The sequence below is a fragment of the Capricornis sumatraensis genome, chromosome 2, assembly GCF_032405125.1.
Source record: "Capricornis sumatraensis isolate serow.1 chromosome 2, serow.2, whole genome shotgun sequence".
In the NCBI taxonomy this organism is placed as follows: domain Eukaryota; kingdom Metazoa; phylum Chordata; class Mammalia; order Artiodactyla; family Bovidae; genus Capricornis; species Capricornis sumatraensis.
In genome coordinates, this window is record NC_091070.1 from 66584353 (window position 1) to 66607790 (window position 23438).

Below are 23438 nucleotides of genomic sequence, written 5' to 3' on the forward strand. Positions count from 1 at the left end.
ATGCCAGAAAAAGGCCCCAAGTCCAGGAAGAGAAAGTCAACGCTCTGGGAGCCAGACACTGGCTCTCCAGGCCTCAAAGGAATGGGCTCCGAGCTGTGCTAGAATCTGGGAGAGCCTGGTCCCAGGCTAATGGGGAGGCAGCGGGTCACAGTGGGTGAGGTAAAGCTGGCTCCCATGCCCCCCTGAAGGGCCCAGGGGAGGATCAAGAAGGGCACGGTTCCTGAAGGACCTTCCCCCAGTCCCTCCAGGGCCCATGCCCCTCAGGCTTGGCCCAGCCTCAGGGAAGACTGCTTCTTTAGGAGCCTCTGCCCATGGACCCCAGAGAGGCACCCTGGGCCAAGCTGAGGGTTCTGATGCTTTTCTTATACCCTGGCCTCCCCTTCCCTCCCACGGGGCCCAATCCCACAGGGCCCCCTGCCCTCCCCCACAAGAGAACCACAGGCCAGCCACCTTGAGCTCCTGTGGCCCCTTAACCAAGTGCTGTGCTTCAAGCAGTGCCCCCTGCCCTGAGCCCCATTTGCCCGTGGGCAGCCCCAGCATGGGTGTGAGGAGGCTACTGGGGGTTCTTGAGGATGCGGCCATGGCGGAAGTCATAAACATGGCGGCAAAGAAACACCAGTTCAGGGTCCGTGTCCTCGGGCACTGTGCGGTGTGGCGGGGTGGAGTAGTCCGCAGATGGGGGCACCAGTGCTGTCTTTCGGCTAGGAAGCCCCTCGCCCCGGCGCTTGGCCATGGCACAGAATCTGCAGTGACACACCATTCACAGCTGTCTTAGCAGGAAGACCAGTTCCTTCCCCACCCTGCCCAGAGAGCTGGACATCCCCTCCAGCCTCCCCAAGGGCAGCTGCTGCCTCCATTCCTGTCCTGGGGCTTATGCCCTCTCTGCCAACCACCACTCCATCTTCTTGGTCACTGGGGACCCACACCTACTGAACCTCCCTACCAAACACCTGCCAATTCTCCTTGATTGCCTTCTGACAGCAGTACTGTAACCATCCCCACCCCTGAAACTCTGTCCCAATTCACTCTGCCTCAGAAAGGGAACGATTTTATTTTTTTTCCTATAAAAATCAGATGATGGAAGCAGACTGGAAAAAAGTTCTAGGAGGTCAGGTCCAATGAGTCAAATCCCCTTGGGGATCACAGGCAACCCACGAATAGTCTGGGGAGTCTGAGGGGAGAGGCAAGCCAGGGGTACAGGGCGCCACCCACCTGCAGTACTCGGCAAAGGTCAGCACGTAGCACTTCTCTTCGATGCAGGCTACACTGTTCTGGTCTTGATGTCGTGATGCAAAAACTTCATTCTGCAAAGGCTCAAGGGGAGACAGAAGGAGGTTGGCTACCAGGGTGGGAAGCACCTAACTCCAAGAGCAAGATGGACATGAACTCTGCTGGGACTCCTGACCCAAAATAGACTAACTCCAGCTAGCGCCCAGGAAGCCAAGGAGCTTTCCTGGAATTTCAGCCTAACTGATCCCATCAAACAGCCCAGGGCATTCCTCCTAGGTCCTGTCCTTCTCAGGAGGAGCCAGGTGCCTGCTCTAGCCCCTGACTAAGATCAGCCTCCTGACCCCCACCCCAGCCCAGGGGAGAAGAGAGGAGCTGGTGCACATCCTCCCGGTTAGAGGAAAAAGGTCCCAGCAAGGGGAAAAAGAGCAAAAGGGAGTCCAGTCTGGGGGTGGAGCAACCACACCCAGATGGCATCACCTCTCCAAGTGCAGAGCTTGGAAGATACCCGGGTGTGTCAGGAGAGTCTTTCCTCCCCTCCCTCTCACATCGCATGACACTAAAAGTGTGCACTCCCCCTTCCTGTCACCAGGAGGACGTATATACTTGTTCCCATTCTGGCACCCCCTGCCTGAGAGGCCCCTTTCTGCCCCGCCTTTTAGGACAAAAGACCCACTGACACATGAACTGGGCAGTCTTAGGAAAAGAGGCTACAACTCTGGCCCCTCCCCAGGTTCTCTGGTGGCCCAGGTGACAAGTTCAGGGGCCAGACCAGCCAGGCTGCTGCTCCACACCATGCTCTCCATGCCCCTGCCTCCCGCCGCCAGGCATCTCACCTCGTGCATGCTGGGACTGCGGCCACCCTGTAAGTGCTCTGGTCTGTAATACCACAAGAGGCTCATCATCAGCTCTCCTGAGGGAAACAGAAGCAATCAGGGCTTGAGCTGGCAACTCCAGAATGACTGAGATGGGCAGGCGGGCTAGCCACCTGCCCTGGAGGCTCATCCAACTTCAAAGCCTGGGCCAATCCTGCGAGCTCCGGCCACCCCATCCCCTGGCTTGGGCCAAGTCTGGTAACTCAGTGGCCAAGAATGCTGTTAGGTGTGGAGGAAGAAGGAGAAAAAGGCACTGACAGGTGAGGCAGGGTGATGGGTGCCCAGCCCCTGATAGCCGGAAAGATTAATGAGCTGATCCAAGCCCAGCCCAAGGCTGTCTCCCTGAGCAACAGACAGACGTTGGCTTAGAGGGAGGCAGACTCTGCTAAGAACGCGGGACACTAATGCCCAGTTGGACTCTAGGCAGGGGGTACCTGATTCGGGGTTCTCCCAGAGGGCAGAGATCTTGGCCACATAAGGTGTGGACGTCTTTCGAGGGCCTGACTTGAGCAGGACAGTGTCCCGGACTCGGATGGTCTCTCCATGCCGCTCCACTGCCTGGTAGCTCTTTCGAATGGCTGGTTCCGGTTCATCCTGAGCAACAAACCAGTGACACAAACAAGGCTTGTGGGGCCACACTCAGCATGGGGAGGGAGTGATGTTGTTTCCCTCTGTGATCTCCTCAGAGCAGTCAAACCACTGTGGACAGCAGACTACAAAAGCGGTGAGCGCTCTGTCCCCTCCTCCCTGAGCCTGGCTTTTGGGACAGAGTGGGACAAAGGGCGATAAATGAGAGCAGAGCTAAGAGAGTGACTCAAAACTTCTGGGGCTGTGTCTGAATACCTCACCCCTGATAGCCGGCTTTCACACTCCAAGCCCCCAGCACCGGGAAGTCCTCAAGTTTCCTAATGGACAGTCTGATTTTGACTCTTAAAACCACCACGGTAAGTGGCGAAGCCTTGGGCAAATTACTTAATCTACTGCTAAGCCTGTCTTCAAATGAGGGTAGTTACAGGACCACAGGGTGCGGCGTACCTCACAGGGCAGTGGCGGGGATGAAAGCAGATAATGCATGCAAAAATTTCACTCAGTTCTGGCCCCTCAGAAGTGCTCGATACATTTTAGCCGACATTCTTCTCATCATCCCAGACATTCCTGTGTCACTAATTTCCTATGCTTATCCCCATTTCCCCTGTACATATTTGTCCAAAAAGTCTCCAGGGAAGTCCTCTACTTTACAATCCAGGATGAGAGGTGAAGACTCATCAGGAGGCCTCTCTGAGAGTCAGTGATGGAGATGGCAGCCACCAGCTGTGACTGACTATGTATTCCCTGACTCCCCAAGGCACAGGACACCGGATCAGGAGGGGCTGGGGGAGCAGGCTGGGGCAGCGTGATCACCTCCCCAGGGTAAAACTGAGCTGGAACCCCTTGTCACCTCTCAGAGTGGCCAGAGATGGGGTTCCTGGGATCCACCTCGCTGCAGGTCCTGTGTCCCTGCCACCACCCTCCCTTCTCCCCATCGGCTGGGAGCTGGCGCTCACCAAGACATAGACGGCCTTCTCGCAGGCAGCCCCGACGGGCACCCAGCCATTAGTGCGGCGGCGGCGACGGCGGCGGGGGCGTGGGCGCTGGACACGAGGCTGCTTAGGGTGGCTGGGCCTGCGGGCGGCCTTGCTCCGCGCAGTGTGCCTACAGCTGGAGCCCGTGCGCAGACCTGACTTGGAGCCACTAGGAGGCTTGGCGCTCTGAGGGCACGCGCGGGCTACTGTCTGGGGCTCCGAGGTGGGTGTCTGAAGATGGGGGACGGGCTCTGCTGCAGGTGGCACGCTGGGCACAGGGCACCCCAGGAGGGGGTGGGCAGGTGAGGCAGGGTGGCCGGCTGCCGGGAGAGGAAATTCCAGCTGGCCCAGGGATCTGCAGCCTTCTGGGAAAATGAGAGAGGGAATCAAGGCAGGTAAGGACAAGCAGTGAATCCCCAGCACATCTGCTTTCAGAGTCTGAGAGTGAAAGTCGCTCAGTCGTGTCCGACTCTGCGACCCCATGGAACATACAGTCCGTGGAATTCCCCAGGCCAGAATACTGGAGTGGATAGCCTTTCCCTTCTCCAGGGGATCTTCCCAACCCAGGGACTGAACCCAGGTCTCCGGCATTGCAGGCGTATTCTTTACCAACTGAGCTATCAGGGAAACCTGCTTCCATCTTAATTCTAAGTGTGAACCCAAAGGTCAATGCAGTGGCGGGTGGGGTCAGAGGCCCTTAAGGTAGATGATCAGTGACTGCCAAGGGTGTTCCTTGACCTTGGGAGACCGGCCCACAGACATCTCCACCTCCTCTTCTAGCCTGAAAGAAGGAGAATGGGAACAGCATCTCTAGCTCTGACTTAATATTCCTTTTCTAAAGGCCTCCACAGTGCTTGGGAGCAGGGGATCTGAAGCTAGATGAGGATGTGAGTCCCTGATCTGCCACTCGCCAGCTGTGTGACCTCAGGCAAGTCCCTTTACCTCTCAGTGCCTTGCCACAGAAGCAGTAGTTTCAAGTATCATGTAGTATGTCCTAAGTATTTTTCTATCAATTCATCTCATCCTTACAACAAGCCCATGAGGTGGGTACCACTACTCTCATTTTACAATTAAGGAAACTGAGACACAGAGCGCTTACTGGTTTGTCACACAATCAATCACGTGGTTGGGGAGAACATTTCAGTCTGGCCACAAACTCTGTGCTCAATTAACATGCCGTATGGCCTCCCATATATAAAGCACCAAGAACAAGCACCTGGCACATGGTGCTTACTGGTGTCCCAGGGCAAAGGGCTAAGGGTCTAGGGTCCCACGGGTTAGGTGACTAAACTTAGGGAGTGGTACAGAAGAGAAATAAAAGCTTGTTCTCATTTCTCCAGAGCTCCTACTCACGCCAGAACCTGAAACAACAAGTCTGGCGAGAGTCAAGCGGTCTATTAAGTTGTTTTATAGACCCCTTAGAGAAAGGCTGTGGAGGAGAAGGCAGAAAGCCCTGAGAAGGCATGGCCCCTCACTTCACCAGCAGCACGGCAGACGTGCTGGCCAGCATGGCTCTGGTTGTGTCATTTCCGCCCGGAAGGGAGCCTGGAGAGGCATGTGAAGACACTCCTGCCAGTGTGGGGGCAGAGAGATCACTTAGGGCTGTCTCATCAGCTACAGCATGAGACTCTCAGGTGTCTGATCTTGCTGGGAAGGTACACACCAAAGCCACAGGCCCCAACAGCAGCCTGTCTGTTCTCCGGGTGTGCCCACCTGGTCCACACCTAGCAAGGCGATGCTAAGTGTGAGCATTACTTCTCTTTCAAGGCCTGTACGGCCAGGATGAAACTATCCTGATACAGCTGGCACCACCTACCAGGCCTGGTATCCACCATCCCTCCCATGGATACTGCACTTGGTTGGCAAGCAGATGATCTGGGTTCCTGGGAAGTAAGGAATTCTAGTTTTCCTCAAGGAAGGCAAAAGGGACATGGGAACAACATGGCACAAGCGCTAATTTCAACATCTAACTTGCTACTCAAAGTCTAAGAATGGGTATCCCAGAGGGGAGGCAGGAGAGACTGTCCTTGCCCTTTCTACCACCACAGTGCTGCCAACTGCCAAGTCTAGAAACCTCTACAGACGGCAGGGACACAGCAGGGCTGCTGAGAACTAAACATGGGCCTCTTTCCTGGAATTTCCTAGGCGGATCACACAAAATCAGGGGAATCCGCCCTTCTCAAAACCCCTAGCCTTCCCATGCAGTTGTAGATGCCAAGGCACCCCACCCCAGTCCACGGCCCACCCTCCTGGGACACCGCATCTCAGAGATGCCCTGGGATACCCCACCTCTAGGAAGGCATACCTGCTGCAAAAGGCATTTTGTAGGGGCAGCCGCCACAGGTAGTGCCGAAGTGGGTAAGAGACGTGGACAACATTTCACAGATGCTGTAGCCATTCGCTCCAGTATCCTCGTCGGAGCAATAGCGAGAACCCCATGGAGGGTGCTGGAAAGGGGTGCCTGCAGGCACTGAGCTTGGAGCCAAGAGAAGCCCCTCATTAGGTGCAGCCACTGGGGACAGCTTGCCCTCGGGGAGCATGGGGCAGGAAGAGTAGCCCCCACACTGCAGCCCGTCTTGGCTGCAGTACAGATAGAAGTTGCCCAATGCGGTGAGCTCAGGCCGACCATACAGGCCATTGTAGTCAGCAGGGTTGCCAGGCATCGGGAGTGGGGAGAGTTGTGGTGTGGGGAACGAGGGCTGGTGCAGTTCCTGCTTGGGGGCAGGTGACTCCTCCCCTGGGCGCCCAGGCTCCGGCTTCAGGGCTGCCTGGCCCCCCATCAGCAGGGGCAGCTGTGGCCGCAGCCCCAAGGGGCTCTCCAGAGCCTTGCTCAGGGGCTGGTAAGGTGGCTGGCTGGCTGGCCCACGATGGGGAGCAGATGGCCAAGACTCCTCGGGGCACCCTTGCCAGCTAGGTGGGCCTGCAGCCTCCCCAGAGCCAGCCCCCTGTCGGGCCTTGGGATAGTTCTTGCCATTGACCTTGGCCCACTTAGGCCTCAGGCCCTTGGGTGCTGGTGGCTCCGCAGAGTGCCCATCTGCTTCAGGGTGGGCACGAGGCGGGCGCAGGGGGAGCTCCCGCTCCTGGCTCAGCTTCAGGAAGGCAGCTGCATTCAGGCTGGCCAGTCTCTTGGGAGTTGGATCACCATCTCTGCGGGCCCCTTCATCTGGTGCCAGCTCTGGAGACAGGTCCCGACTTCCTTCTCCGAGGTTCCCAAGCCGGGGCCGCTTCTTAGAGGAGGCCCAGCCTCCAGCGGCCCGGTCACGGTCCCGGCTGCGGTGGGGGTCTCCCCCTCGGCTGCGGCGGGTGCCCACCAGGCTGCCGGTCTCCTCCCGCTCCAGCAGCAGGTTATTGAGGGCCTCGGCGTTGAGGGAGGCCAGGCGCCGCTTGCGGGGCTGTGAGAGGCCAGTGTCCTCGCTGGATGGGGTTGGGCTAGGGGGCTTGGGCAGGTCGGGGGGTAGCTCATCAGCCTCATCTGCACTCTGTGGACCGGCTACGTTCTCCAGGCGGGTCAGCAGCACTTTGCAGGCCTTGGGCTTCTCGGGAACTAATGGGCGCTTCCGCAGTGGGTAGTTCTTGCGGCGCCCTGTAAGGTGCTCTGTGCTCTCAGGAGGTCCGGGCTCCACGCCCTCTCCCCGCTGCTCCACACTGCTGCCTTCCATTTGCAGAGGCTCCTGGTGGCCTGTGGGGCCCGAACTCAGCATGGGCAGAGACTTCCTCCGAGTGTGTGTCATGGAGTATCTCCAACCTGCAGGACGGAAGCAGGCAATGAGAAAAGTCTGTCCTGGTCTGCCTTCTCCCCAACTGAAGCCCTTCCAGCACCTGCTGCAATAACTCTGGCCTACCCTCACTTAATTCCCAGCCTGGATTTTCTTAGGACCCCTCTTCCAGAGTGCAAAAGTCTAGTGGGGTCAGGCTACCAGCAGCTGTGCCTGGACTGGCTACCCCACTCTCCTCTGAACCGAGCACCTGGGGAGCCTATGGCGCAATGCAAACCTAGAATCAGAAGACAGAAAGGCTGGGGACAAAATTTGCAGCTGTTTCCACCTGTTTTTCTCCCACTGGATATTCATCACAGGACAGGAAGAGACTCTGAGGACACTGAGACAGGATAGAGGCTTGGGTGGTGGGAGTCCATCTAGTCCCTCAAAGACATGATCAATCCTCCCCTTTCCTGGGCCCTCTGAGATTGGCCAAGGAGGACAAGGAGATGGACAGTGACAAGCTGAGATGAGGAACCTGCCTGCTGGGCTGTGGAGAAGGCCAAGTCTAGTCTGTGAGGACACCTGCCTGGCAAGTACAGTGGACAGCCATAACCTGGGTATTGCTGCAAAGCCCCCTGAAGGATGTGAGGAGCCTGTGAGGGGAGGTATAACCCAGGCCCTGGAGCCAGCCCCACCTTAGTTCAGATTCCAAACAGCCCAGTACCTGGGGGAGGGATGGCAGTAAGCTTTGGGCCAGTGTCCCAGGTAGGAGACCCACGGACCACACTCTAGACCTGTGGTACAGCCTTGAAAGTCCACCAGCCACCAAGAGCTGGGAAAAGAAAGTACCAAAGGGAAGAACTGACTCGGGACAAAGCCGCTCAGCCATGTTAGTCCAGCCTTTTTTATCAGGACTCCCTCCAGGTAGGCAAGATGCCAGAAAGGGGCAGGATGGAAGAGAGAATCACAGGAAACCTAGAGCCCCAGGATAATGCCCATGACCAGACATCACCCCCTAAATGTGCATGGCAGATACCCCTACCTCCCACATACCTGGGGCCCCCTGAGTCTCCTCCTAAATGAAAAAGGCCAAAGTAGGCTGTGTGCAGGAAGCTGGCATGGCATAGGCAATGAAGAATTGAGGGGCAGGGTGGGAGGCTCCCTCCCCGGCCCTTCCCCGGGTGGTGGTCTGTTCACTTTCTACCTATACTCCAACAAAGCCAGGTGATGCCAAGTAAGATGTCAGACTGGGCTCTGCCCTCGCCAGCATTCTGCGACCCCCCTCTGGCTTTTCAATTTAATTTCCCTACTGCTATTGTTATTCACTCTCACTCCACCAGAGGAGCTGGGAGCAGTCCCTGCAGGGCCAGGATTTAACCCTTAAAGTCCCAAGCCTGAGGGCTCCCAGGGAGTCCAGAGCCCTTCCAGTAGCTCCTGTGGCCTTGGGCCAGTGTCTGGGATCACTGGGTCTCTTCTCTCCAGAGATAAACCAGACTAGGTGAGAAACAGTGCTTCAAAAACCAGGCTGAGGGCAGCGTGGGTTTCCCTCAGCCCTGAGAAAGAACTTGGAAAACTGGAAAAGGGAGGCAGCATGCCAGGCATTGCTCTGGCCACGTGCGGGGACCTGCATATCCAGAGACCAGGCCCCAGGCAGGACAGAGAGTCACAGAAGGCAAATCCATTCATTCCTGAAGCACAGACTGCAGTGCTCCTGAAAAATTCCAGGCATCTGCTAGGCTCCCCAAGACTCTTTCTTGCTTCTCATCAGGGGGACCACCCATCCCTGATTGCTCAGCACGCTTATTAGCAATGCCTCATTTCACCTTCAAAAGCATCCCAGGTGCTTACAACCCCAGGCCCTTCCCTCACTGGCAGGGCACCCCTGTGCCGGAGGTGAAGGAGCAAGGACAAGGAGAAGGACATCTATTTCCTGGGGAAGTCCGCACCCAGGCCTCCTCCACTCCCAGAATGCCTGGAGAACAGTGAACAGACCACACAGCTGAGCAGGGGCCAGAGCCCCTCAACAGGCCCCAAGTGACTACAGCAATCAGCCTGGAAATGGCTGGTGGCCAAGGCTGAGGTCACCTGGCCTTTAAGGACATGGACACCAAGTGCAGAATAAGGAGGGGTAGATGGGAAATGGAAAGCAAACAGAGGGAGGTGTTTTCAAGTCTGGTCAATGAAGAATTCTTAGACCGAGGAAGGACTTGGTCTGTTCTCCACCCCTAGTTGGCTGGTAGACTGGCCACATGCGTGGATGGCCCAGGGATTCTGGGATACTTGGTCCCACTCAGTCTTTCCCTCTCAACATGGAAGATTAGGAGGGGAGCCTTCCACTTTCGGGAGCTGTCCCCAGAACCTGAGAACTTGTTTCCTGCAGAGGATCTCACTCTTGCATCTCCCTCTCAGCCCTCCAGTCCCTCAGGGACACTCACTATCCCTGAGGCTAACGCTCCAGGGAAGCCTAGTAAATCACAGGGTGCAAGTCACATTTCCAAATCAAGCATAAAGGCCTCCTGCGAGCCTCCCCTGAATCTGCCAAATCTCGTCACCCGCAGAACAACTCCCAGCTCTCATGTGGTGCCTAAGGCAGCCACGGCACCCCCCCAACAACCTCCCAGAAGAGGCTGGGGTCTCTGCTGCCTACTGCACTCACTCCAGGCTGAAGAGAGTGAGTCATGCTTTGAAGCCAGATGGACGTGTGAGAACTTCGGCAGCAACTTTTCCCTGCCCAGCCTGCCAGGGCCTCTCTAACCTGCAGGGGGGCCTAGCTCAATGAGGGAAGATCCCATTGAACCAGGAAAGCTTGGTTTCCCTTCCAGCTCTGCCAAGCTCCTCCATCTGTCTCTCCCACTTACAGACTAGCTCAACCAGGAACTTCCTACCACTGCCAACACACCACCAGGGTGCCTAGGTTCTCGGACTACCTTCCTTTTCTTTGGGAAGCCCTGTCTTCCCAGGGACAGGTAGTCTGGGCCCCCTTGGGAGAAGGTTCCTAGGAGAGACTCCCCAGGGCATATTACAGCTTGCCGAGACCATGTCAAGCAAGCTCTTACTGAAGAAAACCAGTCTGACAGCTGCCATGAAGCATAGTGGCTGTTTGGTGGTCCTCAGAGCTGAAGACCCATTGAATCACAAGCTGAATCCAAAATCACAAGTCTGCCTGGCTGTGTGAAGTTATCTCCACAGAAACAGAAAAAGGAGAGTTTACCCTCAAACTGTAGCAGCACCTTGTACCCAGCCCCCACCACCCACTAGGCCAGGTGGAGCACACCCCAAGGTACTGTGTGTGAGAGCAGGTCAAAGGCCTGGAGGAGATGGGCCACTGGCACCAGAGGGGAAAGGAGTGGGGTGGGGGCCTGAGTGAGCAGGTCAAGTCTGCTTCACTCCTGCAGAGGCTGCACTAGGCTGGAAAGCGGCCCTTAGCCCTGCCAGGGGGTCTCCCTAAATTACCCGGCTCTAGACCACGCCCCCACCTCACCCTTAGGGGTTCAGGACCCATGCCCCACCCCACCCCACCCCCACCCCAATGCTCTTCCTAAAACTTCTCTTACCACTGCACTTTAAATTCTAGCTTTTTGGTTTATTCTTAATGGGAGGGAGTACTTGGAGGGGGTGTCTTAGTTAGGCAAGAGCTGACCCAGGTGGCCCCTTGGGTGAGGGTCAAGAAAGGCCCTGCCCCAAGCCACCTCCCTACAATTACACCTAAAGCCAGGCAGCTGGCACCAAGCTAAGCACTGCCCACCTCTGCAATCTCTTTTGGAATAATCCCCACCTCTCAAAGGAGTAATACTTTCAAATGGACACTGAGTTTCTTGAAGCTTCTATCAGAGAAGAAAAGCAGCAAGAGCACAAAGGCAAGCTACTGTTCTTTTAAACTCAGTTGATATTACTTCATGGAAAAACAGAAAGGTGAAGCTGCCGAAATTCTTGTGATAAAGCCAAGTAAAGATGCGGCTGGTATCTCTTGAATCCCCCAGAGCTGGTAAAATGGAAAAAACCAAAGCTTTAAGTCAGGCAGACCTGGATTTAAACGCCAAGTCTGCCCATCATGAATAACTTACTTAAATTTGCTGAACATCAGATTCCTCATCCCAAAGAGACACATCAGAAGGAAGCTTACTTAAGAGTGGTGGTGAGAATGATACTAGTCACCATGCAGGAGCCAAGCAGGCCAACATCCCGGGGATCCCCCTCTTTCAGATCCACAGACAGGGGAGGGCAGCCCAACCGTGGCCCTCAAATCCCCACACTAGGAGGCCAGAGCCGGGGGGCGGGGGGTGAGAACTCTGAAAACGGAGCCTACATCTGAACCCTGCCCTGCAACTGTTCCACTGAAAACACCCAAGAGTCCACCCCGGGGAACTCGGCAGCGCCACTGCTTTCCCGAGAGGGACCCAGTGCGAGGTGACGGTGAGGGGCTCCGTTTACAATGCAGCCAGAGGGCAGGGGCAGAAACTGTATCCCACAGACCCTGAACAACAGCTCCAGGCCTCCAAGAAACAAGAAAGGCGAGATCTTCAGATGCTCAAGACCTGGGGGATGGGACAGAGAGCATGCACTGCCTGCTGCCACCATCTGACTGTGGCTTCAGCACAGGCACCGAGAGAGCAGGAGTCTTAGCTCTGGCAGCGCAGAGCTCAAGCCCCAGGGTTCTGCCCCTGAGGAGAGAAGGCCTCCCTGGTGCCCATTCAGCCTCACTTGCTGTGGGTACTCGATTCACTCTGCAGTCAGGCTGGGCTCCTACAAACTCCTGGGCAGGAAGCGCCGTGGCCGACCAAAGAGAACTGGCCTGCCCCGTCTGGATGAGGCTGGTTTTACAGGCTGCCCCGGGGTCTGGCGGCCATCTGAGGAGCTGGGTTCACCTGCCCTGGAGGCACCAAGCCTATCTCTTGTCTGTCAGACCACCTGCTCCTCACACTTCACACTGGGGGCTCCCAAAAGCCCAGAGAGGTGGGAGCAGTGGTACAGGAAAGGTCCACCCCTACCTGACACAAGGTCCAGGGTGCCAACCAGCCCAGTCCCACAGCCCCAGCGTTGGCTACTCCTGTCCACTCTGACCCTCCCTGCAGGAGCGCCCAGACACACAGGTGTCTAGAACCTCCATGAACTTCTGGCTCTGGACACAAAGTCAGATGTCATGCACGTGTGTGCTAAGTTGATCTGTATCCGACTGGTAAAGAACCCGCCTGTCAATGCAGGATATGTAAGAGACGATGGTTCAATCCATGGGTTGGGATGATTTCCCTGGAGAAGAGCATGGCAACCCATTCCAGTGTTCTTGCCTGGAGAATCCCATGGGCAGAGAAGCCTGGCAGGCTACAGTCCATAGGGTTTCAAAAGAGTCAGATGTGACTGAGCGACTTAGCATGCGCACACAGGAATACAAGGACAGTAGAATAGGTGGAATCTCCTCTTTCTCACTGGAAACAGTCAGTTCCTAGTCTCAGGGCAAGGCCCCTCCTGCAGGGAAGGGGCTGAGAGTAAGGCAGACAAGATCTACCCCTTGGATCTAGAATCAATCTATACACACAGCCCCCTGAGCTGGGACAGTGGGCAGAGAGCATTGTATTTTAGTCATATTGCAGTGCTCTGCTCTAAGAAACTCAAATCTGACAAATTAGAAGGTAATCACATGCAATACAAAACTAGTCTTTAGAGGCTTTCTTTTAAAGGCACAAGTCCTTGCCAAAGGTGACTTGCCTCCCCTAGTTTCTTTCAGGGGCCCTGCTCCAGTGTGCACCAGGCAGACCTCTCAGGGCAGGCGTCGGTCTAGCTAAGCCAGAGTGCCCGCCACTCACGCCCGGGCACACGGCACCTCTTGTGACCTTTGCTCATTCGGCCAACATTTTGCTGGCCCCTCGCCACAACTCAGCGAGGTGAGACCCACACAGGGCTGGAAGCCACTTTATGTTGCCATTAATCCCAAGTGGGCTCGATCAACGAACAGCTTGAACTTCCTGAACCTTGGTTTCCTGATCGACACAGCAGAGTTGTGAGCACCCGATTAAATAAGAATGGTATACAACAGGCAATCAACACAAGCTCATTCTTGCCCCCTACATATCAAGTTATCAGGCTAAGAGCTGAGGGAAAGTGCAAAACAGACTGGGCAACTGGAGCTTGAGCTGTTAGGAAGATAGAGGACAAGAGTCTGTAAGAGGGCTGTGGCAGAATGCTCAGAGCTTGGTGGAGAGAACTTAGCTCCAAAGCAGCTTCCCAGAGGGCACACCCGAGCCGCAACTTCCAGCTTCTTCCTGAGGGTCTACTTCATGCCAGGTGTACCAAGCCCAGTGGGAAATGGGTAGCACCCTAGAAAATTTGCTTCACAAACATTTGGAAAGGGCAGGAGACGAAGGCAACTTTCCCCAGACTGCCCACCACTGGCTCCATACAGAATTACTCCAGGCTGAGGGACAGTGGAGCTCTGGGCTAAGTCTCCGGCAGACCCTCCCCTTCTCAGACTCCACAGTGCCCAGGCCAGAAGCAAATCTCCTGCTGGGGCAGGACCTATTTGTTCCTGGCAGTGAAAGTGCGGAAGAGAAACAGCAGGAACAGGGCCACGGAGCCTCAAGGCTCAGCAACAGGCCCACCAGGAGGAAGCCTCAAGGACTGATGCCCTGTTCTCCAAAAAACACATCAGCTCACCAGCCTGCTCCAGGCACTTGCCAAAGAATGGCAAAGGGTATGTGGCTGGTTCAACCACCAGGACACTCCAGGAACCAATAACTTAGATGTCTAAGATGGCTTGCCAAGACCAGAGGTGCTATCTAGTGTCTTGAATGAAGAAACTGGCCAGCCAGGCCAACATGGGAGCTCTGCCCTCGGCCTTCCCAGCGAAGTGCTGACCTCCCTGAATGAAACAGCCATGGGGAACAAGACCCAAGACCAGGCTTTCCCAACATTCCGCCAGCACAAACAGAACCACAGGCAACCCCTACTAGAGTTACAGGCACCTAACCTGAATATCTCACTAACTGACTAAGTGTTTAGTGCCACTCCCATTATGCAAGCTCTACCAGGACAGGCGGGGTCTGCCTTCCTTACCAGTAAATCTCATCCACAGGGCTTGTGAAGAGCTTGCTGAACAAATGAAGATCTGGCTGCCCACCTGCTCCCCTTCATATAACATTTCTACCCTAGGCTGATGGCACCACTTGGAGCCCAGGACAAGAAACTCTGACCTCAAAGCTCTCCCTCATCCCTAGGAGTCCACCATGCCTCTTTAGTGTAATCCACAGTTCAATGGGCTACTTTAGGAATTCTCTCATGTTACACAGCACAACCTTCTTCCACTACCATCCTTCTCCCTCCCAACCTGCTCAGCTATCTCGGGAGAATATTTCTCTCATTCCACATCTTACAGTCACCATCACTCTCATTCATCCTTGCCACTCCCCACCCCCTGGGGGCTGTTATCATCTCATCCTAACAAGGAGAAAACAGAAGCACAGAGAGGTAAGAGAACTTGCCCACACTCCCGCACCATCAAGGGCAGAGGCAGGGCAGCTGGTGTCAGTCCCCAAGTCCACGCCCCGAACCGCAACACAGGATGGCTGCTGGCTGAGTCACAGGCCAATAATCCTGCATGTGCGATTTTGCTTTTCTGAGCTGTTTTAAGTATTGGCATTAACACATTATTAGTTTTTCTTGATTTTTCACCACAAAGGAATTGAAGATGTACTACGATTAAATGGCATCTATATACTGGCCAGGGAACATATACATAGTTTTACAGACTGTTTCTACAGAAGAGTCTACTCAAAGTTCCCAGTATGTTCTTAGATGTACTTCTAAAACAAACCCATTTTATATCTTTGAAAAGGATAGGGGCTGCAAAGACAGGTTTTCTTGATTTTACAGGAAAAATCTAGGAAAAGAATCTATAGTCCACTCCCCGCCCCCCGCCATCCTAACCACGTCTCTTGAATCAGATGAAATCTCCAGCACGAACTGCAATGAAGACTGAAATTCGGTCAACACACTCCAATCAGTCATCTTAATATTCAAAGACGTATTACCTGACCTCTTGGCTACCTCTTTGGGCTGAATAAATTCAAGTCCTTCCAATTCTCCCTGATGATCATCTCTTGCAGTCATTTTATCCATTTTACAATTTTTTCTACACTCTGTCCAAACTGTGTGAACCCCTCCAGGCAGAGAACAGCTCTGCCCCCAATACTGAGACAGGCTTGCCAAACCTGACTCCATCTTCCATTCTGATATACACATCACAATATCCTGGCATCAAGCAGCACCCTAATACCTTTCCTGTGATATCTACAAAGGTCCTCTAAAAACTAATAATTCAACTCTAGGGCATTCCCTGGCAGTCCAGCACTTAGGATGTGATGCTTCCACTGCCGGGCTGGGGTTCAAATCCTGGTTGGAGGACTAAAGTCACATGGCATGGCCAATAACAATACACCTCTAAACCATCTGACCAGATGAAAACATGATTAACAAACTGAATTTTCTCCAGACACTTTTAGACATGCAGCTGCAGTTGGAGAAGGGCTTGAGTGTGGGCCACCCCTCTCCTCTTCACGCAGGAAACTGAAAGAGCTGCATCTAAGGAGGGTGAAGGCTTGGAACAGGCATTGAGAATGGAAGGGACAGTGGAGCTCTGGGCTAAGTCTCCGGCAGACCCTCCCCTTCTCAGACTCCACAGTACCCAGGCCAGAAGCAAATCTCCCGCTGGGGCCAGCACCACTCCAGATGAGGCCTGGGGGTCACAAGAGACAGCAACACACCAAAAAACGTAGGCCCTGAGTGTCTGCTTGGCTTGATCCCGTTAACTAAGACGAGTTACTGTCATTTTTTTGTCCTGGTAACTTGGTTATTATGGTGCCTCAGAAATAAGTTCCCGTTTCAAAACCTCAGGGAGGCTGAGAGAAAAAGCCATTCTTTTACTCCTGATGCTTGCAGAGGATCTATCTCAAGGGTATTATTATTATTATTATTTGGTGGGAGGCTGAGTCAGGTTAATAACCACCCAACTTTGCAGGTGTTTCTCACTGGGAAAAATGGAATCTGGATGAAAATCCTTCTTAGGACATGATACAAACTCCTGGACATGACTTTGCCCTGAGGCCTGCTCACCAAACCCACAATCCTCAGACCCTCAGCTTCTAGACCAAGTTGCCTAGGGCAGGACAGCAATCCCTCCGTTGGAACCCAGGGCCAGGCTAGTGCTCAGCCGCTCTGCAAAGCCAGCTCAGTGGAGCGAAGGGCACTTGTCTGGCCCTGAGCAGGCAGCCTGCAGCACCCCCGACTGCTGCTGCTCTTCGTCCCTTCTCCCTATTAGCTGGTTTACTGCTCATTAGTGGCAGAACCAGGAGGTGGGCAAGGGAAACAAAGGAGCTGAAATTCAAACCAGTCTATTTTACTCCAGTTAGGTGCCTCCCATAAAACCGGGCAGGATTTCATCACCCAGGACCTCCCTGTCCCTTGTTCCTTGGAGGTCGAAGCAGCCTGAAGGTGAAGCGGGAACCTGCAGAATCTCAGGACCCCAGGCCCCGGGAGCCTACGCTTCTAATCACTACAGGCTCTTGACTCCATCTTCTCAGGGTGAGCTGGCCCATCAAGGCTGGGGACCCGCAGAGCAGAGTGCTGGGGCTGCCTTCTGTGTCCAAGCGCACTCTTCTTGTCCCTCCAAAGTCCCCAGCACAATGGCAAGTTCACAAAGGAAGTGAGTCCTGCCAGACTATGCTAGCAAATTCCCATAAATGCTTGGGCCAGGGTAGTACTGCTTATGTAAAATGCTTCCCCATTGAGAGATGCTGCTTTATTTACATTCCTCACAACCCATTCATAAAACGGAGGCCCTTTAATGTTGGGGCTGTTCGTATAATGCTCCATAAACCCGGCAGCTTCAACTGGCAGCCTTAGTTCGACACAGGCTGCCTCTCAACTTTTTCCCCTTAAGATTTTTTTTCCCCCTCTTTAATGACTCACCTTGCGACAGGGCGCTCAGGCCAGATGTTGCCGGAGCAAGGCCAAGAGGAGTAAGAACAGATAAAAATGAAAACACACAAGTCCTCCTGAGTGCTGGGACAGAGAGGTGGGGAGGAATGAAAATAAATCGAAAATCCCCATAGAACTCCAATGTGAACTACTCATGTTGAAGGTTGAATCCCTTCCAGGTTTACTGAAACTTCCTTTAAGGATGTCAGAATGCTCCCGAACTTAAGCCTCTACAAACCAGAGATGGTGTGGAGGGACTTTTTTTTTTTAAGCCCAAAGGAAAAGATAGAAGAAGGTTCTTTCTGGTTTTTAATCTACATTGTGGATGAATAAAAAGGCAGAAAATTTCTCTGCTTCTTTGTAACAGTGTTCCATGGGCTGCTGGATCTAAGAGGGGCACGATTTGTTCAGAGTGAAGAAACTCAGATGAACCTCAGAAAAGAGGAAGGGCTGTGTTTTAGGACACACAGAGAAAACAGCCTGGGCAGCTGAGAAGAGAGGCCAGGATATTCATTCAGAGGTAGCCTGTCTCCTGCTACTGTAGAAGCAAGGAGGAGAGAACTAGTACAGATTTTTTTTTTTTAATTGACGGGGGAGCGGTCTGCATTGCCATGGCAACTGTGAGGGGTGGCTTTCCCGCTTAGAAGGGAAATGCTGGTCCATTAATCATCAAACTGGGGCACAAAGGGGAGGTTTGGGGGAAAGGGGGTGGATGCAGAATTTATTTTTTCCACTGTTTAGACTCAAACCAGTCACCAGCCCTCTCTCCCATCTCCCCATGGTCCAGGGTTGGTAGTAAACAAAAAATGGAAGTTCCGAGAGAGCTGGGATCATAAGCTGTCCTTTCTGATGGGTCCAGTGTGGGGCTGATCATGCCTCCCATGTCAGCGATGCCCCTATAAACATCTCCTCCAACATCAGTCCCCAAAGCCCCATTCACAGGCCAGAACAGGAATCTTTCTCTTCTGCTCTCAGCACCGCGTTTTCTCCCATATTTACACCCAGGATTGAGAAGAGATAAAACATATGGATTCATTTAGCATGGACAACAAGGAAAATTGCATAAGAGCAGCAAAGCCGGGTGGGGAGAATGGCCTGGTGAGGTAGGAGGAAAACAGGATTACAGCCCTTTTCCAATTCATGTCTATATGGTGTCATGTGAGCAATCCACAAGACAGACTCTTCACCAGCTGGAAAATCAGAAGCAATCATTTGCTCCCCACGCTAAAGCACCCCAAACACGCCCTATGTATGTGCCTTAGGCAGAAAAGGTCGGAAACCACCGAGGACTCCATATTATCTGGAGTTCTGGCGAAACAGAAGGGCAGGTTTCCCCTCTGCTCCCACTCAACTAAGCAGTCAACTGCTTTTATTCATTCAATAAAAATGACATCCACAGCACTGTATCACAAATCCTGGAATACTCAGGCACACACAGGTTTAATACTCATACTGTCCTTATCCTTAAGAAACTTCCAAAGAACAAAAGCACTCAAGAGGGTGCCATGTTATAAAACCCAGGGTCACAATCTCAGAGGCAAGCAACGCTGGCCTGGAGTGGTCTGAAATGAAGAATGAGTAGGGTTCAGGCAGGAGAAGGAGGCGGCAAGGGACTCTTAACTGGGGACAACTGGGGAAGTCAAGAGGAGCAAAGAGGCAGGGTGATAAACCTGTTCAGCACATCGGGGCTAGGGGAAAGCCTTAAGGGACACTGTCCAGGATGAGACTGCAGGAAACGGGGAGTCACTGTAAGTTTGTGGGTAGGGGAGTGACATAGGGGAAGGAGTGCTTTATGAATGATCTAGCAGCTGTGTATGGAAATGGATCAGAAGGGCCAGTACAAACAAGAGGGAAAGGAAGGCCATGACAACAACATAGGCCTGACATGGGAACAGCAGGGCAACAGAAAGGAAGAAAGAGAGGGAGATAGAAAGAAGAGAAACTCTTCACTGGCTAAACTCTACAGAGCAAACTCTTAACTACTTGATCTGACTTGCATGAGTCTCCTGCCAGGTGAGAGCCAAAGAGGGAACCATTGTTTTGGCCATTCTCCTTTCAGTTCTGGTGGCCAGACCAGGTCACCCCCTTCTGATGCCCCCAAAAGAATCACATGCACACTGGGTAGCCCCGCAGAAGATACAAAGACCTTGAGATGCTTCATCATCCTCTGGACCTTAGACATACAATTAAATTCCCTCAGAAAAAAACTTTAAGTCTCCTGCATGAGGTAATACCTCCCTTTCTTTCCCACAAGCCTCAACTCCACCCAGGCTGGGGTCTAGACCCTCCTGGGGAGAGGGACAGAGGGCGGCCATGAATTAACTCCATGCTCAGACTAACAGGGGTGACAGGCTGCTTTCCCAAAGAGGGATTATACTCAACCACAGCTGGGAGCAGCTCATCATCAAAACCTTCCCCAGGTGGGACCTGGATTTTTAACAAAAGTCTACACTCTAAACACCCTGAGTCTGTTTTTGTGGTCCCAACTCTTCCATTAAGCATGGGATCACAGGATAGAGCACCGGAACACTGAGTGGGTTTTTACAACTGGAAAACCAGCACCCAGCTTGGTCACTGGTGGGGTAAGAGGGGCTCACGGCTTAAGCCACTGGTTCCCAAATGTCCTCTAGTTGGTCAAGGACAGTGGTGTTCCTCCAGAACACACGGTCTCTCTGGGGCCCTTTTCGCTCTTTTTCAGAAGGCACGGCCGTGGAAAGAGTGGGAGGAAAGTCTCTCAGGGAATAGGAAACCTTTTAAACTTAATCATTAAATTCCTCCCTCAACTCAGCTTCTCCTTTCTCTCTGTGAGCACCTTCTTTCGCTAAAGAAAAGTGCTTAAGACGGTTGTCCAGGAGCACTTCTGGGAGGTATCTCCTAGTCCCCAGTCCAGCTGGTCTTCTGCCCTCTTAAGACCAGTGACAACGGGAGACTAGGAGATGTCCCAGGTGGGATTAACCTTTTGGGCAGACTCTTCTCGCCGAAACACCTCATTCCTGGCAGGCTCTAGAGCTCCTCACTGAACTGTCTCTTGGGCAAGTCCAGCAACCGGGTAACCACTGGCCAAGCCCACTGCGTGCACACCCCCACCTCTGCCCCACTGGCTCGACCCCACTCTTTCCAGAACAGCAAGTCGATCCGAGGCTGGAATCATGAGCCAGTGCCGCAGCTCCTCCCGGCGGTCGCCCCGGCCCCCGCAATCCCCGGGGCAGAGTCCGGCCCGGTCGCCCGCCCCTCGGGGTGGGTGGCTCGGACCCGCTCCCCTCCCCGACGCCACCACCTGCGCCCGCTCCGGCGCCGCCTTTGTCCGGCGCTTCGCCGCCAAGCGGGCCCCTCGGGCCCGACCTGACCCGGCCCCCGGCCCCGGAGAAGAGGCGGCGAGGCGGGCAGGGCAGGGCCAGGCCCGGCCGCGAGCACTAGGTCCCGCTGTCACTTGGAGGCGGTCTGACAACTTCGATCCCCCCGCCCCACCTCGGACTCGGCCGCCGCTCCGCACGGGCCTCTCGCGGCCCACACTCGCTTCTCGAACCGGTTCCTTTCCTTCTTCGGCGCCTCCCTTCCTCCCAGTCCGATCAGGTCGAGTCTATACTACCCCCGCCCTGGCGTGGCCCCCACCCCCTGCCCCCCATCCAGCAATAACCGGTCAGCTCCCAGCGCGGGAGGGCGCCCCCCACCCTGTGCGGGAGATCCCGCGGCGCCGCCCCCGGCCGCGGCCCCTTGCCTCGGGGACCGCGATGGGGGGAGGGGGCACGGGGGGGCGGGGGCCTCGCCGCCCGCGCACTCGGAGGCGAGCCGGCTCCTCCGAGGCCAAGAAACGACCGGCGTCCTCCCGCCCTCCGCGGCCCGGGACGCCCGCGCCGCCGCCACCCGGCCAAGCTGCCACCCGGCGGCCGCCACCCACCCCGCCCCCGGCCTGCGAAGCGGGCGGCCCCCGGGGGCTGTCACCTCGAGGCGCTCCGCGCTCCCCGATGGCGGGACCGTGGCGCCGGACCCGGGGGAGAGAGGCGGCGCGAGCGAGCGAGCGGCCGCACCTGCTTCGCGTCGTCCGTCCGTCCGTCCCTTCCCGGGCTGGCGGGGGCGGCGGCGCTGCGCGCTCGGTGGGGCGCGCTGACGGGCGACCGGTCCTCTCTCCTTCACTCGTCTGCCTCCCTCGTTTGCTCCCGCCCGCCCGCTCGCCCCTTCCCCCCTCCTCGACCGAGGCCCCTAGCTCACCGGGACGGCGGCGCGGACGGCGCGGCTCTGGGCGCCCGCAGGCCCCGGCCGGGCTGGAATCCGGCGGCTGGAACCCCCCGGGGGCGCTCAATTCCCGGGCTCCACGCTGCTGCGTCAGCGCCTCCTCCTGGGGGCCGGGGCCGGGCGGGCGGAGCGGGGGCCGCAGCCGGGCGGGGCCGTCGGGGGGGCGGGCGCGCCTGGCCGGGGCGGGCGGACGGCGGGGGCCGGACGGGCGGGGCAGGCAGCCGGACGGGCGGGCGGCGGGGGCCGGGCTCCGGGATCCGCTACGCCGCTCGCGGTTCCCCCACAAACTCCCCGAGAGCTGAGCCTCCGCCGCCCTCCTTCCTGCTTCCTCGTCCCCAGCCAATCAGCAGCGCGCCCCTCTGCCAGCTCCGCCAATCAGCCGCCCCGCCCTGCGCTGGCCCCGCCAGCCAATCCGGCCCTCGGCTCCCCCTCCCGGTCTCCAACCAATCAGAACCGTGGGTCGGTCGTCCCAACGCAGGGGGCAGCACGAGGCGGCCGGGGGAGGCGGTGCGGGGAGTGGTGGGGCCTGGGGGGAGGGGTACGGTGCCAAGGGTGGTGGAGGAAGGTGGTTTTCTTTGCCGGCTTCTTGGATTTTCTCATCTCCGGAACATGAGCCAGTATCCCATGGTGACCCGACCCTGGAGCCCCAATCCCCTAGCTGATACCCCCCACCCCGAAATCTAATCTCACCCCCCCTGGCGGTCACCTCTCTACATCCCTCGTCCCCCTTCTCCTCTCCGACACCCTCGAGAGAAAACTGCGGGCCGAGGACCACCCCCACGCTCGCCAGCGGCTGCTGCCCCTAGGGCAAAGCTTCGGGAAGACCAGCTGAAAATCAAGCGAGGACAACCCCCCTTTCCTGCAGAAAGGGCCCCAGACTCCAACGAAAGGGCCCCGACTGCTGAGAAGCCCCTCCCGCCCTTGCCTCATCTTTCCGACTTCCCTGCCTGCCACGTCTCCTTTCCTTTCAAGCAAGGTCGGTCCTGGCTTGGTAACCCCTCACCCGCATCTCTTTTTTCTCTTTCTCCCCTTCACCTACCACCCCCGATTCCAGCTCCTAATTCACCCTTCTTAGAAGCAGAGTGTGGAACCCTCATCCATTTGCAGCCGACAGCAGAGCCTGGTCTGTGAGTCCTTGACACCCACACACCCTCTTCCACTACCGCGGGGAACATCCGAGCTCTCCGGGGGAGGGAGGTGGGGGCGGGCAGCCTGACAGCCCAGGCTGGACTCCCTCCCTCGCGTCCCCAAGCGAGGATGGGACCAAGTGTGGACACTTACCTGGCTTCCCCCTAGTCACCGAATGCTGTGGCTCCGTCTCACACCCACAGACGTGCCTTTCCAAGCCCGAGCACGCTCCGCGGGGTCAGCGGGGTGGGTGGGCACAGCAGGCTGAGGTCACATGGAGGTGTGGGAGTCCCTGGGAGGTGCGGGAAGGGACTGTGTCTTGGGCACCTTGTAGTGCCAGAGCCGGCAAACGGCTTCACTTCAGCAAGCCCTGGATGCGCACATAGTAGGTTCTTGAGTAATGCTGAGTCCACCCTAGAACAAAGCCTCATTCCAAATTCAGGCGGGGGAGGGGAGCTTTAGGAGGTAAAAGGAGGCGCAGCAAAAAGGGTAGTATCGAGTCACTAGAGCCTGGGAGTAGCCCAGGGAGAGACTGGGTGGAGGAACACCTCTGACAAGAGAGAAGGACCCCAGTGCTGGGGCTCCTAGGCAAGAGGAGAAACCCAGCCTTGGCGTGTTTCTCCTGCACCGCACATTGTGCCTAGCTTTTCCTAGACCCTGAGACTCAGCTCTCTATTGAAGATCAGGGCGGCCAGCCCCTGTGGCTGGGAAATTGTTGTTTGCCTGTAGAGCTATCGATGGGGCCC

At 55.8% G+C, this 23438-nt stretch overlaps 1 protein-coding gene across 3 annotated transcripts; it reads right to left on the minus strand.

The window, feature by feature from the left end:
- Nucleotides 1-399: 399 nt before the first annotated feature.
- On the minus strand, nt 400-21631 carry BAHD1 (bromo adjacent homology domain containing 1). Of its 3 annotated transcripts, none has more exons than XM_068964826.1 (7): nt 21541-21631; nt 5970-7409; nt 3647-4026; nt 2537-2696; nt 2064-2140; nt 1213-1313; nt 400-743 (listed from the first exon to the last, which is right to left on the minus strand). In XM_068964826.1, the coding sequence occupies exons 2-7, from the start codon at nt 7393-7395 to the stop codon at nt 554-556; spliced, it is 2334 nt and encodes a 777-aa protein (XP_068820927.1). In that variant the 5' UTR covers nt 7396-7409; nt 21541-21631; the 3' UTR covers nt 400-553. The 3 variants fall into 3 exon arrangements, with proteins under 3 accessions (XP_068820927.1, XP_068820928.1, XP_068820926.1); XM_068964827.1 differs by having other exon boundaries at nt 1213-1304; nt 3647-4029; XM_068964825.1 differs by having other exon boundaries at nt 3647-4029.
- Between the last annotated feature and the right edge of the window lie 1807 nt (nt 21632-23438).

Coding starts and splice junctions, on each gene's coding strand:
- BAHD1 (XM_068964825.1), bottom strand. CDS start 7,395: ATGACACACACTCGGAGGAAGTCTCTGCCCATGCTGAGTTCGGGCCCC. Junction 1,314..2,063: donor GCAGTCCCAGCATGCACGAG/GTGAGATGCCTG, acceptor TCTCCCCTTGAG/CCTTTGCAGAATGAAGTTTT. Junction 744..1,212: donor ACCTTTGCCGAGTACTGCAG/GTGGGTGGCGCC, acceptor GTGTCACTGCAG/ATTCTGTGCCATGGCCAAGC.